This window comes from Diabrotica undecimpunctata, chromosome 7 (assembly GCF_040954645.1).
Source record: "Diabrotica undecimpunctata isolate CICGRU chromosome 7, icDiaUnde3, whole genome shotgun sequence".
Classification (NCBI taxonomy): domain Eukaryota; kingdom Metazoa; phylum Arthropoda; class Insecta; order Coleoptera; family Chrysomelidae; genus Diabrotica; species Diabrotica undecimpunctata.
The window spans coordinates 46,720,473-46,736,126 of NC_092809.1; the positions used below are offsets into that span (position 1 = coordinate 46,720,473).

General features: G+C 35.0%; 2 protein-coding genes across 3 annotated transcripts; one reads left to right on the forward strand and one right to left on the reverse strand.

Moving 5' to 3' along the window:
• Positions 1-252: 252 nt before the first annotated feature.
• On the reverse strand, positions 253-926 carry LOC140446698 (gem-associated protein 6-like). The gene has a single exon (XM_072539295.1). The coding sequence runs from the start codon at positions 841-843 to the stop codon at positions 370-372; it is 474 nt and encodes a 157-aa protein (XP_072395396.1). The 5' UTR covers positions 844-926; the 3' UTR covers positions 253-369.
• Positions 927-1,398: 472 nt separating this feature from the next.
• Positions 1,399-4,974, forward strand: Taf6 (TBP-associated factor 6). Of its 2 annotated transcripts, none has more exons than XM_072537217.1 (6): positions 1,399-1,792; positions 1,854-2,084; positions 2,946-3,323; positions 3,569-3,866; positions 4,168-4,478; positions 4,559-4,974. In XM_072537217.1, the coding sequence occupies exons 1-6, from the start codon at positions 1,550-1,552 to the stop codon at positions 4,955-4,957; spliced, it is 1,860 nt and encodes a 619-aa protein (XP_072393318.1). In that variant the 5' UTR covers positions 1,399-1,549; the 3' UTR covers positions 4,958-4,974. The 2 variants fall into 2 exon arrangements, with proteins under 2 accessions (XP_072393318.1, XP_072393317.1); XM_072537216.1 differs by having other exon boundaries at positions 1,400-1,792; positions 4,556-4,974.
• Positions 4,975-15,654: the final 10,680 nt, after the last annotated feature.

Genomic DNA, 15,654 nt, shown 5'->3' on the forward strand with positions numbered 1-15,654 from the left:
ATCAGAAATGAGAGACTGGAGATGAATTTCTGGGAAAACATTACATTATATTAAGACTTTTCAATTTTGTCTGCTTCTATAGTGAGGTAAGAATGTTTCAATATAACCCCATATTAATCTCCTTGGCCTATTATCATATTTTATTGCATACTTTACCTTCTTGCATTAAATAACACCAAGTTTTCTGTCATTTTCCTTCTTCATAATTAATATTAAACTGTTTTTCTTTAATTATAGACAAAAACTATAACACTTAATTCATATTTTATATTAACCATTTTTAAACTTACAAACTAAGTAACAAAATAATGTTACTATAAGTAAAACTTAAAGAATTACTTCTTAGTTTTACATCACATGCACCACTCATCAATAAAAATCTTGAGGCATGGTTTCTAAAATGTTCTGTACTTTTTCTAAAACAATGGTATTATTACATATACAATTTTCTGGGCCATAAGGAGGCACAATTACTAAATGATCGTCTACTTTTAAATAATCACCACTTTCTTTCACATTTATCATCATTTTTTTCAACCACTTTTTTACTGCATATTTTCTCTCTTTTGAATTATGTTCTGACGTTTGTTCTAAATAACTCTCATTAACTGGTTCAGGTAATGCTTCCATAGATTCAATAGCATGATGCATAATCATAAGCGTGTCGTGGTCTTTATTACTTTTCCAATTTGTATGTAAAACAACCGTTTTGAAAACAGGATCAATCACATAAACTATGCCAGAATGAGTTCTACTATCTACAGTTTTTATTCTAACTTGTTTTCCCAGAAGGCTTTTCATATAAATCGGATCATTATTAAAAATTTTATCGTATTCTTCCATTTCAAAAAAATTAATAAACAAATTAAATGGTGTTATTTGTTTACTGGTTTATTTTCTATTTTTTATTAACTGTCAAAATTATTAACGACATTAACGACACATCTCAAGTGTACCAACTATTTTTGTACACATACATATACGTCATACGTTCTTTAGTTACACGTTCGAGGACTTGTTCACTGTATACATGTTTAATTATTTCATGTTTGAAAGCCATGAATGAAAGTTATTTATCGATTATATCAGTATTAGCGAAACATTTAAACTAATAACCAGAAAATAAACTGATATAATAAAATAAGATTAGACTTGGAAATTGGTTTTGAAATCTGAAAACATTTCAAACCAATCTGTATAAAAACTCGAAAATTAAAGTTAAAATTAGTTTCGATTATTGTTATTCTTATTACCTTAGAATGTTCATTTATCAGACTGTATTTCTTGCGTCTTGCAGGTATAATTGCTAGCTGTAACCTGTAAAACAGACTTCTAAAAGTGCTGTCATAAATGGCTGTCAATTCTCTTGAACTCTATGAAGACGTTGTCAAGTGTCAACATTCATTGAAAAGAAGAAGAAATATGTCAGATATTAGTGTGGTGTGGTGTGTTTATCGTTTATGTAAATAAATAAAAAAAAGTTATACTGTTGTAAAAAAAATATGAGAAATTTTGTAAGATATTAATTAAAATTCAGTAGAAGTGAAAAATGTCCAAGATAGGTGATCACGATTTGTACGGTACCAATTTTTCAACAGAGTCTATGAAAGTTATTGCAGAAAGTATAGGAATTGGTTATTTAGCTGATGATGCTGCAAAGGAACTAGCTGAAGATATATCGTTTAGAATCAAGCACATTATACAAGACGCTGCCAAATTTATGAACAACGCCAAAAGAACGAAATTATTACAAACTGATGTAGATTCTGCTCTGAAAGTTAAAAATATTGAGGTACCACATATATTAACACATTTTCTGGAATTTAGCGTTTTACAATTTTTATTTTTTTTAGCCACAATATGGATTTCAATCGACAGAACATTTACCTTTTCGATTCGCTTCTGGTGGGGGAAGAGAGTTGCATTTCATTGAAGAAAAAGAAGTTGATTTGAATGATTTGCTCCAAAATATGTGTCCGAAGGCTCCTCTAGAAACTACTTTAAGATCTCACTGGATGTTTATTGATGGAGTACAGCCTACTATACCTGAAAATCCACCTCCAGTTGCAAAAGTTGTACAAAAAGTAATGAAGTGAATATTTGCAGTATTTTTAATTGAGTTTAAAGCAAGTTTGGCATGAATTAGTAGTTTGTACACTTTATTCAAGCACTATATTCATTGAAGATTATCCTGTTGACACTTGAAGCATTAAACAGAGTTATGAATAGCCAAGAATGTTCAAATATATTTTCTGATTAAAGTATTAGCTTGAAATGAGCAATTTTTGAGTATATATTAAGATATTTGATTATGATATTTTTAAGATTAATGTGTTGCTATAAATATGAAATATATTTATAGATGAGAGGGTGATAATACTGCTATTTTTTTTTTAATTAGATTTAAGAATTAAACCCGAGACTTGGTAAATGATAAAATTTAGATTGCTAAGTTTATGTTTTTTTCTATTTTTATTGTAGGCCATAAAGTCATATTATCTTTTTAATTTCTCATTTAGAATTTAAGATTATGAATGACATCTCTAGTAATACTAATTATTACTGTGTTGGTAATAGTAAGCAAAACTGTGCACAACATAGTGTATGTATTTATGGTCATGTAATGTTATATAAAAAACATTGAAAACATTCTTTAGAATTAGAACATTGATTGAATAACAGACAATGCATATCAGACTTTTGTACATTTTGTGTACTTTTAAAAGAACACATTTCATAACTCTGCCATATCAACAATTATCAAACCATTATAGATATATTTGAGATCTATTTAGCTAATACAAAAAATCCGTTATAATATTTAATAAAAATATCCATACAAAAGAGAATAAATAATGAATTTTTACAGTCAGAAATCTTTAAACTTTATAAAATATAGTCACAATGTTATTTTTATCGATTTCTTATTGTGATATATTTTTCAGTTGGAATCAGTGGATCCAGTAAACAAAAAACCAATAAAAGAAACATCTGGAAAGCCAACAACAGGAAAACAGAAACTTAAAAATGTAGAGACAGTCCAAATTAAACAGTTGGCAACCCATGAACTCTCTGTTGAGCAACAGTTGTACTATAAAGAAATAACGGAGGCTTGTGTAGGGTCTGATGAAGCGAGGCGAGCAGAAGCCCTACAGAGTTTAGCATCAGATCCTGGTCTACATGAAATGTTGCCCAGAATGTGTACCTTCATTATAGAAGGTGTTAGAGTTAATGTTGTTCAGAACAATTTGGCTCTTTTGATATATTTGATGAGGATGGTTAAAGCATTGTTAGACAATCAGTCACTATATTTAGAGAAATATGTAAGTATTATGAATTTATTATTTAAAACATTAAAATAAGAATTTTTTGACTCTATTATTTATAGTTTGTTTACTTAGTTAAAACCATTTATTTAAATTGTTATTTATATATTATTCTAAATTTTATACATCTTCACCAATTGTGGCATTAGACATCTTTTTCTGTTTAATTGCTTCTTTTATTTGTATTTTGATCATCCATTTAAACAAACATTTTATTACATATCAAAATCATCATTTTTTAGCTACACGAATTGATTCCTTCAGTAACAACATGTATAGTATCAAAGCAGTTATGCATGAGGCCGGAACTAGACAATCACTGGGCTCTCAGAGATTTTGCATCAAGACTGATGGCTCAAATTTGCAAAAATTTCAATACTAGTACAAATAATATACAGACACGTGTCACGAGAATGTTTACAAATGCATTGCAGCAGGATAAAGTCCCTCTTTCTTCATTGTATGGTGCACTACAGGGATTGTCAGAACTGGGAGCTGAAGTTACTAGGATCTTTATCTTACCAAAAGTTAAGAATATTGGTAAGTTTATCTTATTTCATTCACAATTTGCACAAATAGTGAAAAGAATCACGTTTTACTATTATGTATTAGATGTTTTAAAGGTAAATAACCATAATATTAATTGAAAATGCAATGATTTTCTCAAAAATGAATATATTGATCTCAAAGGACAGGTTACTGAAGTAGAAATCAAGAAACAAATGTATTTTCAAATAATATTGTGGTTATTTCCCATTAAAAAAAGTAAAAAAAACATAAAAATGCTACAAGAAAAATAGCTTCAGATACATATTCATATTTTAATGTTATTTATTTGTAGGAAATAGAATTGAAGGATACCTAGATGGCAATCCAACATCGAATATGGAAAAAATAGCCTCTGGACATATAAAACAGTTACTTATTAAAGTTCTTGCTCCTGTATTGAAGAGCATAAGGAACCCACCAGATAATCCAGATGAATATAGACAAGAATATGGATACTTAGGGTTGTCACTGCATGCAGCTGTTGTTAAAGCAAGAACGCAGCCAAATATTTTGCCCACTTCTGTATCAAATGTTAATAATCCAATTACTTGTAGTTCTCCAATAACAAAAACTGTCAATACATCCAGCGGTATAATCCAGCAGGTAAGTTTTGTAAAAGATTTAATCTATCAGCAATTAATAATCTTCTGAAAACAAATTATGGTATTTTTAATTTTTAGCAGAACCCTGCTGGAAGAACAATTGTCATGAATCCCACTCCAAGAGCACAAATACCACAATCCAATCAAAAATTCGTGTTTGTATCTCAAAGACCACAAACACCAATGAGCACTTCACATCAAATCCAACAAAGCCAGAGCATATCGACATCCCAGAACACTGTTGTCAAATTCGTTTCCAACCTGAATCAAGCCCAGCCCAAGTTGGCAACGCAACAAAAATTAGTGGTAGTATCAAATCCATCAGCGCAAGCAAACTTCCAGACACAATCGCCTGGCTCAACGCTGCTTCTTTCCAAACAGAATTTTGCTCTACAGCAACAGATTCAGCATCAACAGCAGCAGCAGCAACAACAGCAACAGTCTCCTATTATGGATGATATATCTCATTTGGTTCAGTAATATATGTGTTAATATTACATTTTGTTTTAATCCACATTCCACCATTGTTAATGTTATTTATCCCTATTAGAGATGGACTTCTGTAAATTATTCTTAAAAATTAATTCACTGTAGGGATTATTGTGTTGAATCAATGTATTTTGTCAAAAGAACTAAGAAGATATATTTTAATTTTAACTGTTGATTTAAAATGTTATTTTTTGCATAGATTTAATATTTCCTTTTAATCTTAATCTATAATTCAGAAACAGAAATGAAGTTATCAGCATACAAAACATGTAAAATCAAAATCATTAAATCTTACAAAACTCTTGAAAGTTTTAAGTGTGTCAAAAAGTCAATACTTTAGTGTGGCTGTTACTAATGAAAGAAAATTGTAAATATAACATAATTTTATTTTATCTTTTTTATGCTAAGAATACCTACCTACCTTTTTATTACCTTGTAATAGCTTGTTAATGAATTTTTGAAGTGAAAACTTCTTTAGCGATGTTGTTCACTTTTTGGATGGGGAATAACAATTAAATACGCGACAGATTTTTGCGACCGCCACCGCTACGTAAATTGGTCGCACAGCTCGAGAACGGATCATGACGTAGAGTGCAACAAATTTAAGTTTGGGAATGTGACGTAGTGTTTAGCGCCGGTGAGCGGACTGTTTCTACCAATGGCGGGCGGAAACAGGTAGATTTAAAATAATTTTTCATAAGTTTATAGTCAGTTCCACTCGATAAAATAATGAGTAAAATATTAGGAGCACTTTAATAAATTAAAAATTCCTCAATATTTACAATTTGTTAACATTACCACGAAGAAAGGGTTTCAACTTTACAAAAAAAAATAAGTAAATAGTTTATTTTAACTAATTCAATAATATATTTATTTATCTAAAAAGAATGCTTTAGTTATAATTCCCCGCATGATTCTAAGATCTCTATTTCTGGATTTGAATCACTGTCATCCTAAAAAATGTTTTCTTCATATAAACCAGTATTAACAACAAATTGTAAATGGTCCAGCGTAGCGTCTAACAAATGTTCGTTTTCGATTTGAGTGTTTTCATATTTTTGTACGTGTTTACATATAGTAACCCACTCTTCTATTAACATGTCTAAAAATTTTGTTTTTGTTATATTTTCAACATTATTTATATTACACGTTGTATTATATGTAGCCACTCTACCATTTACCAAAGCCCATATTTTTTCGATAAGGTCTAACTCCGGAAGATAGGGAATCAAGCGAAGTACTTTATGTTCATGTTGTTAAAGCTCATAATCTAATACATAAACAAATGGAAAACGTGGTTTATGGGCTTGTATAATTTTATATAATTTCGCTTCGGCTGTGGAAAAGGAATACTTTTTTTCTATAACCACTTTACCATAATATCCCTTCGGCTAGCAGACGTCACATTTCTTCCATTAGCACATTATGATAGGATGCATTATCAACTATATACCAGGACCGAATTTTTGGGTAAGTTAGGGAAGAGCTGACTTCTGACCCACTTTATAAAATTAAGGTGAATTATATCATCATCATAGTCGCCAGTCTTGGATCCCAAAAACATAAATATCATAAAATTATCGTACAAATTAATTTAAAGGATTTTTTGGCAAATTAAAAGAATCATTGTATATTATTATTATTTTTACTAAATGTTCCTTTACCAAAAACTTTTTGCCGAACGACCTTTGCCTCGTCAACAGAATTTAATTTATTATGAAACTTTATTAGTAATTATGGCTTACAGTACCGTTATTGTTATTAAAATTGATTGTTTAATTATAAGCATGCACCTGATGTAAAAATTAACACAGCGTTAAGTACAAATCCAGTCTTTTTCCAACATGAACAATAATCAGCCTTTGCCCTTAGAAATCGGTTTCTTTAATTTCTATGGTTATATCCTCAGATAGAGATTAAATTAGCTACTTTAAATATTCTATTTGTTTTAAATGAATATCATAACTTACCATTAGGATGCTGCTATTGTCTTCGAGTTTTCGCCACCTGTAATTTGTTCTAGATAATTTGAGAGTATCTGTTCAAAAGTATAATGGTTTAATTTTGTTCATATCTTTTTAGGATATTGTTAAATAATTATTATTAATAACTGAACTAAACCCACTAATCTAAATGACTTAATAATACACTAATTATTACTACCAATATACTAAGCAGTAATCTAAAAAAAATTAATAAACTATCCAACAAGATTAAATCAACAAGTGAAATACTTTGCGATACGTACTTCTCAAACTACGATACTGACAAGCAGCACGCTCGTCGTTTCCATAACAATAGTAAACACGATTCACTGCGCATCGTCGAGTTACGAGTCATATTCCCAAACTTAAGTTTGTTGCAGTATATGAGGTCTAGATTTATTGGTCCGGTTGGAGCGTGTTATGCGTTAATGAAAGGGAAGGGATATCGATTACATTAATAGAAAAAAACAAAGTGACTAACAAAAGGACACTACGCAGCTTCTTCGTTATTAATGAATGTATAGTTACATACGAGATATCAGATGTCACTACGGATGAAAATAGATTTACTATAAGACAAATTTTGATTTATTAACTTGAAAAAGGCCTCTGGCTGAGTACAAAATAAACAACTGATCAAATTCTAACATGCGACATAACAAATACAGAGGATATAACGAATATACTAAGATAGAAGAAGCAAATAAGGCGACTACCAAAAGGGCACTACACAGCATCTTCTTTATTAATGAACATATAGTTAAATACGAGATATCCGATGGCACTATGAATGATAATAGATTTAGTATAAGACAAATTTTTATTTATTGACTTAAAGGAGACCTATGACAACCAGCCGAATCCTAGCATATGATACATCACATGAAACGTAAGACGTATAGTAGACATAATGTAGGCCAAAAAATATATACAGGGTATAGTAAAAACACGCGCGTGAGTTGAAATTATAAGTATTAATTTGAGATACATAAATTAATAATTTTTTGTGAATATTAATTACATAAAATTAATTAATTGAAATGTTGTGCATTTTTAAATGTACAATGTATATAATGTACTTACATTATATATTTCGCTGTACCGTAGCGGTGACTGTCGCGATTTTAATTATTTTTCCCTTTAAAAAGATCTACTATATTTATATAGTATATACGCGTTGCGTGTGTCATATACTATTGAAGTGAAAAACGACTTTAACGATGTTGTGCAGTTAAATGAACTTAATTTATTCTTCGTTTTACCCATAATTGGAATTTCATTGCCATCATACGTATAATTTCAACGCAATTTAAGAAATTTTCACTTCTGTTGGAACTCCGCTAAGTGATAAGGAAATAAAAGGAGGAATATGAACTACGGACGTTTTATTAAAGTGACGGTTCTCCTAAGAGGAACACAAATAACAATTCTGGGGGTATATGCCGTAAATGATGACTACTCGGTGCAAGAAAAGGAAGCTTTTGAAGAAGACTTTAGAAAAATCCTGAACGAAATTCCTAACAGCCATGAGATTATATGCGGAGGAGACCTGAATGCCAGAGTAGGAAAACAAGTTCAAAGTAAAGTGGTAGGCATGCATGGAGAAGAAACAGTTAACAACAACGGAGAAAGACTCATAAATATATGCCAACAATATGAGTTTGTGATGTGGGTATTAGTTAAAATAGTTAGGTAATGACTGTGAATATTGATTTACACGATTTTATTAAAAGGAAAACCATGTGTTACAATTTAACCTACATCTTACAACAACAAAACATATATATCTATCTGTGTCTCTTGTCACCGTTCACTCTCGGTGGACACTGTTATGGTAACTTCGGTGGTATTCAGCCATGGAGCGGTGTGGCTGTTACATCCTCCCCCTTTGCACCACCCTGGCGACTCGCGGGTGGGGCAACAGAGTCTAAGCAGGAATAGAGCTCTACAGGACAGCAATGACAACGTTTTGGTCGGGGTTGTCTACGTCTGACAATAGGGTCAGGTTCAGGTTCAGCTTCAATTTGAGCAAGGTCATCTCCAACAGGGGGGCCCATTTCGCTATCGTCTAACCCAAGGGTCAAAGACTCTGGGCAGGAGACCAGTGGAGCAGGAGGGTCGGCTTCTGAGGATTTCACTGGACGACCTCTTCTACGGAGAGGTTGAACTGGAGCAGGGCACGGATCTTCTGGATTGGCATGGAAAGGCGTCAAGGCTGAGACATGATATTTTCCAGCAGGAACATCCGGAGTGTCGATGTGTGAAACTTCATAGGTTGTAGGGGACAGCATTTTGGTCACCTTGTAGGGTCCGTCACGACGCGGCGCGAACTTCGAAGTTATGGACTTAGACGCGTCACTTAGTGTATGCGAATCGACTAGCACAATATCACCTACTTCGAACGAAACCGAGCGGCGGTGGCAGTCTTTATACTTCTTACGTCTATCTTGGGATTGTTCATGTGTTTCGCGGGCTTCACTAAGAGCTTTACTCAAAGTTATTAGATAGGGCGTGATTTGTGGCACGAAGTTGTCCTTGGCTATGATGCTTCGAAAATCACGATTTGCATCATCAGGAGTTCGTAACTCGCGACCGAACGTGAGGTACGCAGGAGTGAAACCGGTTGAGTCGCACTTCACAGTGTTCATCGCGAACCGTATAGCGGGTAACTTTTCAGACCAAGACGAATGGTCATTATTTGTTAGAATAGCTAACTGAGTTTTAATGTCTCTATTTTTTCGTTCGACGGGGTTAGCTTCCGGGTGGTATACAGGTATAAGGTTCTGTTGGTACCCAAAGCAATGCGCCACTTGTTGCATTACCGCACTCACGAACTGAGTACCGTTGTCACTGACGACTCGACGAGGGATTCCGTATCGTAAGATTATGTTGTCTATGAAACACTTGGCGCAGGCAGCGGCAGTAGCAGATTCTAACGGAAATAATTCTACCCAACGACTAGCAGTGTCTTCCACTACCAGAATCCATGTATAACCTTGAGGAGAGAGGGGCAAAGGCCCAAATAAATCAATAGATAGCACTTCAAACCTCTGGGACTGAACAGGGGTTTGTAGGAGACCAGCGGGTTTGAGGTTAGAGACTTTATAGCGTTGGCACTCAAGACATTTACTTACATGGTCAGAGATAATTTTCTTCATTCCAGGCCAATAGTAGCGTTTTATTATTCTTTGATATGTCTTCTCCACTCCATAATGACCAGCAGTAACGGAATCATGGTACTCATGCAGTATGTGAGGAATACGTGTACTAGCCGCTACCAATTGGGGCTCTTCTTCATCTACTTCAGGAGTATAACGGTATAATATCCCATTGTTCATGATATATCCTCTTTCTGCCCACCTCTTGAAATCTACACTTGTGTCAGAAGAGGGATCTTCTAAACATCTAATAATCTTGGCAACATCTGGATCATTAAGCTGCTCTTCTCGAACATCAGCAACACTAAGAGTTGGAAAATCTACTCTTACTAGATGAACTTCAGCTATGATGGGAACTTCTGTCATGGGAGGCCTTGATAGAGTATCTGCGATTACATTTTTTCTTCCTGTGATATATTCTATTTTTAGGTCATATGGCATGAGCTCTAAAGCCCATCGAGCTAACCGTCCAGTAGGGGACTTTAAGGTCATTAGCCATTTTAAGGCCTGGTGATCACTTTGCACTATTGTAGTAGCGCCTTCTAAGTATCCTCGAAATTTCTTCACTGCCCAAACCACAGCGAGAGCTTCTCGTTCTGTAGTGCTATAGTTTTGTTCAGCAGGAGTCAGAAGTCTCGAAGCATACTCTACAGGTCGTTCGTTCTCTTTCTCCCCCTGGAGAAGACTTGCCCCCAAAGCATAATTGCTAGCATCTGTACGAAGTATATAAGGTAAATTGCGGTCAGCTTGTCGTAGGATTGGGGCGGAACACAATAATTGTTTCAGACATTCAAAGGCCTCTTGTTGTTCTGCTCCCCAGGTCCATTTCACATTTTTCTTGGTTAAATTCGACAAAGGTTTAGCAACATGGGAGAAATTTTCGATGAATCTACGGAACCATGAGCATGTTTGCAGGAATTTTAGCAGTTGAGTAACATTTAGGGGTGGTGTCATGTTTAATATGGCAGATACTTTATTTTCACTTGGCCGGATACCCAAAGGTGAAAGGATGTGTCCGAGATATAGGACTTCCTCACAGGCGAATGAACATTTTGCTCTATTTAGACATAATTTAAATAGGCGCATCCGGTTGAATACTTGTTTCAAATCGTCTATGTGATCAGAGAAGGATGGGGATAATATTATCAGATCATCTAAATAAGCTAGGATATTCAGATTTTGAAGACCAGCACGAAATTTATCAATCATCCTTTGGAAACTAGCGGGACTGTTACACATACCAAAGGGCATGCGTGTGTAACGAAAGGTGCCAAATGGACACACGAAGGCTGTTTTGTCACGATCAGCTGTTCGTACAGAGATTTGATGATAACCATATTTTAAGTCGAGGGTAGTCATAAATCGGGTTTCCTTTGCTGCATGCAAAATATCTTCAATACGTGGCAGAGGGTACTTATCTGCACGTGTTATTGCGTTTAAGCGTCGATAGTCTACTGTTAATCTGATACCTCCATCTCTCTTAGGCACAAGTACCACAGGTGAAGCATATGGGGACTCACACTCTTCGATTATGCCTTGAGCCAAAAGTTTATCTAGTTCCTGACGCAGTAATTGCCTTTTGGGCTCTGACATACGGTAAGGTGGAACAGATATTGGTACATCATCAACCAATACAATGGAGTGTTCAGCATATGGAGTAGGGTCTATATTATATACGAATAAATCAGAATTTTCCTTAACAATGTTGTTAAGATTGGATCTTTCTTCTAAGGATAGAGAAATTCCTTCATCTACTCGTAGTTCTAAATGAGCAAGAGTAACGCTATTGACCTGGCAAGGAGAGCTGACCTGAGCTGGATCTGGAGCAAATGAGTAGGGGATATTAGGGACATCACCATAAAACCATGAGTCATTAGGAATGTCTAGAATGATGTTAGCTTTTCTTAAGAAGTCTGCCCCCAGTAAGGTACGACTATTTGTGTGTGTGGGCACAGAAATTAAGGAAATGCTATGAGAGCGGTTTTGTAAGATAACAACTAAATCAAAGACCAAAACAGTAGTAGAAGTAGTCCTACCATCCGCTAGGGTCATGCCTACACTTTTTGTGGAAAAGGGTACCTCATCCTTTAAGAGGATATCTCTTAGCTGAGAGCCAGCAATACTGCACTGTGCTACCGAATCAAGATAACAATGACCTACATGACCTTCAATAGTGACCTGAACAATGGGTTTAGTTGATAGGTTTGTAGCAAACTGTTGGTCGACATTAACTGTTTCAGCAAGCATAAATTCAGATACTGCTGAGGATTTACTGGATGATTTGCATTTTGGACAATTACTCTTAATGAATCCAGGGGTCTTACATCCATAACACGAAATCTGATTCGAAGTAGGAAAGGTTGGTTTAGGGCTAGTATGAGAAGTTACTAGAGGAGGATTAGGTTTGGGCTCAACCGAAGATTTTCGAGAATCTGCTTCCCTGGTTCTGGCTGCGGCCAATTTTCGACATTCATCCTTCACGTGACCTGGATTTTTGCAAAAGCTACACCGTACCCGTTTTGATTCGTTTTCGTTTTTAATGGTTATTTCCGGATTTTCATACGATTCTTCAGTTTGCCTCGCTTCTTTTAAGAGTTCGCTAAATGTATTGATCTTATCACGTGCTACTTTTTCACGTATTCTCCTATGCAACAAACCGTATACCATATCTAATTGAGTGGCTTCGGTTAATGTATCTGCCGGTAACTGAGCTATTATCGCGCGCGCTTTGCATACAAAAATGTCACACGGAGTTTTAGCATCTTGTTCCGTCGAAAACAGTTCCCGATACACTCTGTAGGCTGGTTTTTGAGGTCCAAAAGTCGATCGTAATAAATTAATGGCGCTGGCCCACGTGTTTACCGTATTTTTAACACCTTGAAACCACGTAGCGGCGAAACCGTCTAGCAGCATGGGTATACCCTTTAATGCGTTCGCGTCAGATACGTGGGTGCACTCTTTATAGATCTCGACCGCATCTATAAAAGCTTTTACATCAGCCCCCTTTGATCCATCGAAGCGAGAAACGCATTTTGCTAAACTACCTGAGACCGAAATAGGCCTTGCTATTGTATTTAATAAGGCTTGAAACTGTTCGCTTGTTAAATTTACCGAAGACATTTCTGCTGATGTTGATTCGCTTGAACTAAAAACCGTCGTCGACCTAAGCGAATAACTGTGTTTATCGTTTGTTGCCGTGATTGCAAGTTTAACACAAAAATAGTAATAAAAATTAAAGGCTTACAGTTTCTGTTGCTTATTTCTTGTAAATACCCTTGAATGGAAGCTTGATATTCCCACAGGATGTTTCTGAATGGCCTAGTGGAAGATTGATATTCCCACAGGATGTTTTGAATGGTCTGTAGTGGAAGATTGATATTCCCACAGGATGTTTTTGGATGGTCTGTGCGGAGTTTCCACAGCAGTCACATACACAGTAGATTTATTGTTGTGAAGCACTAAACTAAGTGAAAATGTCCACTAATCACCTTACAATGGCGGGAGCAAAAACACTTTTTTTCTGTTCACAATGAAACAATGAAATACGAACTACACTTTAAACTATTTTGCCCAAGTTGGGTGCCAGTTGTGATGTGGGTATTAGTTAAAATAGTTAGGTAATGACTGTGAATATTGATTTACACGATTTTATTAAAAGGAAAACCATGTGTTACAATTTAACCTACATCTTACAACAACAAAACATATATATCTATCTGTGTCTCTTGTCACCGTTCACTCTCGGTGGACACTGTTATGGTAACTTCGGTGGTATTCAGCCATGGAGCGGTGTGGCTGTTACAAGTTAAAGATTTTGAATGGTTTTTTCGCCCACAAGAACATACATAAATACACATGGTATCAGCACACAAGAGGTCTAAAATCGATAATAGATTATTTCATAACAAGACAACAAACTAAGTTAAGAGTACAGGACGTAAAGGTGAATAGAGGAGCAGAGTGCGGCTCGGACCACTGCCTGATAATAGGAAAAATATATACACCATTCGTAGACAGGAATCACACAGACATCAACAAAGAACACAGAGAAAAAATAGAGAGAACTACGTACACCTTAGATAATCTAGATAACGAGAGCACACAGTTACTTTACTCCTGGAGACTAACACAAAAACTACAGGAATCACACAGATCAACGACGGATGAATACGAACATATAAAAAACTGCATGAAAGACGCAGCGCTAGAAGCCTTAGGGCCACAGGTACGAAGAGTAGATAAACCATATTGGTGGGATAAAGAAGTGGAAGAAAAGATAAAAAGAAAGAAGGAAGTATATCTACAGTTATTACAACAGGGAGACGAACGTACAAAACAACAATATAAAAACTTGAATAAAGAAGTCAAACGAGAAGTGGTTAAAAAGAAAAATAGTACATGGGAACAAAAATGCCATTACCTAGACAACCATATAGGAGGGACAAAGAGCTCTGAAGCCTGGAGAACTATAAAAACGATGAGAACAACGACAAAAAACCAAGTCATAATAAATAGAATACCAGAGAACACATGGGTAGAGCATTTTGAGAACTTATTAACAGAGAGAAGAGAAAGGTTTAAACAGACAAATGAACAAGTGGAAGTAGAAGGAAGAATCGAAATATCAATAGAACAAGTGAATGAAGCAGTTAAGGGAATGAAATTAAAAAAATCTCCAGGCCCAGGCGGAATACATCCAGAGTTGATTAGATATGGATCATCAAAACTGTTTGAGATGATCCGAAAATTATTCGAAAGATGCTTAAACGGAGAAGAAGTTCCAGAAGAATGGAGACAATCGTATATCTCTCCAATACACAAGAAAGGCACAAAGATGGATCCTAAAAACTATAGAGGGATCGCAGTGATTGCTACTATAGGCCGACTATACTCAAAAGTACTACGAAACCTGATAGAAAATGATATCAAAGACAAACAACCCGAAGAACAAGCGGGATTTAGGGCCGGACGCTCCACTATGGATAATATCTTCACATTAAAAATTGCAATGGAAAAACGAGTGCAGAGAAATAGAGAAACTCATATAGCTTTAATAGATTTGGAAAAAGCATATGACAGTGTACCGATCTCCCAACTATGGATAGAAATGGGTAACTTGAAAATGAACCCAATTCTTATTAACGCCACTCAAAAATATTACGAACAAAACTTTGCGAGAATTAAAATGGGACAAGAAATCACCTATCCTTTTCAAACAACAAAAGGACTACGACAAGGCTGCTGTCTGTCACCCACCTTATTTAAAATCTATTTGGACAGATCCTTAGTGAAATGGGTAAAAAAATGTAGAAACATGGGAATAACGGTGGAAGAAAACAAGCTATATACACTTTTCTTTGCGGATGACCAGGTAGTAATTGCCGAAGACAGCTACGATCTTAGCTATATGGTAAGAAAACTGCAAGAAGAATATGAGGTGGCAGGTCTAAACATGAATATGACAAAATGTGAATATCTCTCAGTGGGAACAGATGAAATATGTGACCTAGTCTTGGAAGACGACAAAATCAAAGGCGTGCAATCC

What these genes read in the sequence shown, in the direction of transcription:
- LOC140446698 (XM_072539295.1), bottom strand. Translation starts at nt 843, where the DNA reads ATGGAAGAATACGATAAAATTTTTAATAATGATCCGATTTATATGAAA.
- Taf6 (XM_072537216.1), top strand. Translation starts at nt 1,550, where the DNA reads ATGTCCAAGATAGGTGATCACGATTTGTACGGTACCAATTTTTCAACA. An exon ending in CACTATATTTAGAGAAATAT is followed by an intron (nt 3,324 to 3,568) that starts GTAAGTATTATG and finishes ATCATTTTTTAG; the next exon opens with CTACACGAATTGATTCCTTC. An exon ending in CCAGCGGTATAATCCAGCAG is followed by an intron (nt 4,479 to 4,555) that starts GTAAGTTTTGTA and finishes TTTAATTTTTAG; the next exon opens with CAGAACCCTGCTGGAAGAAC.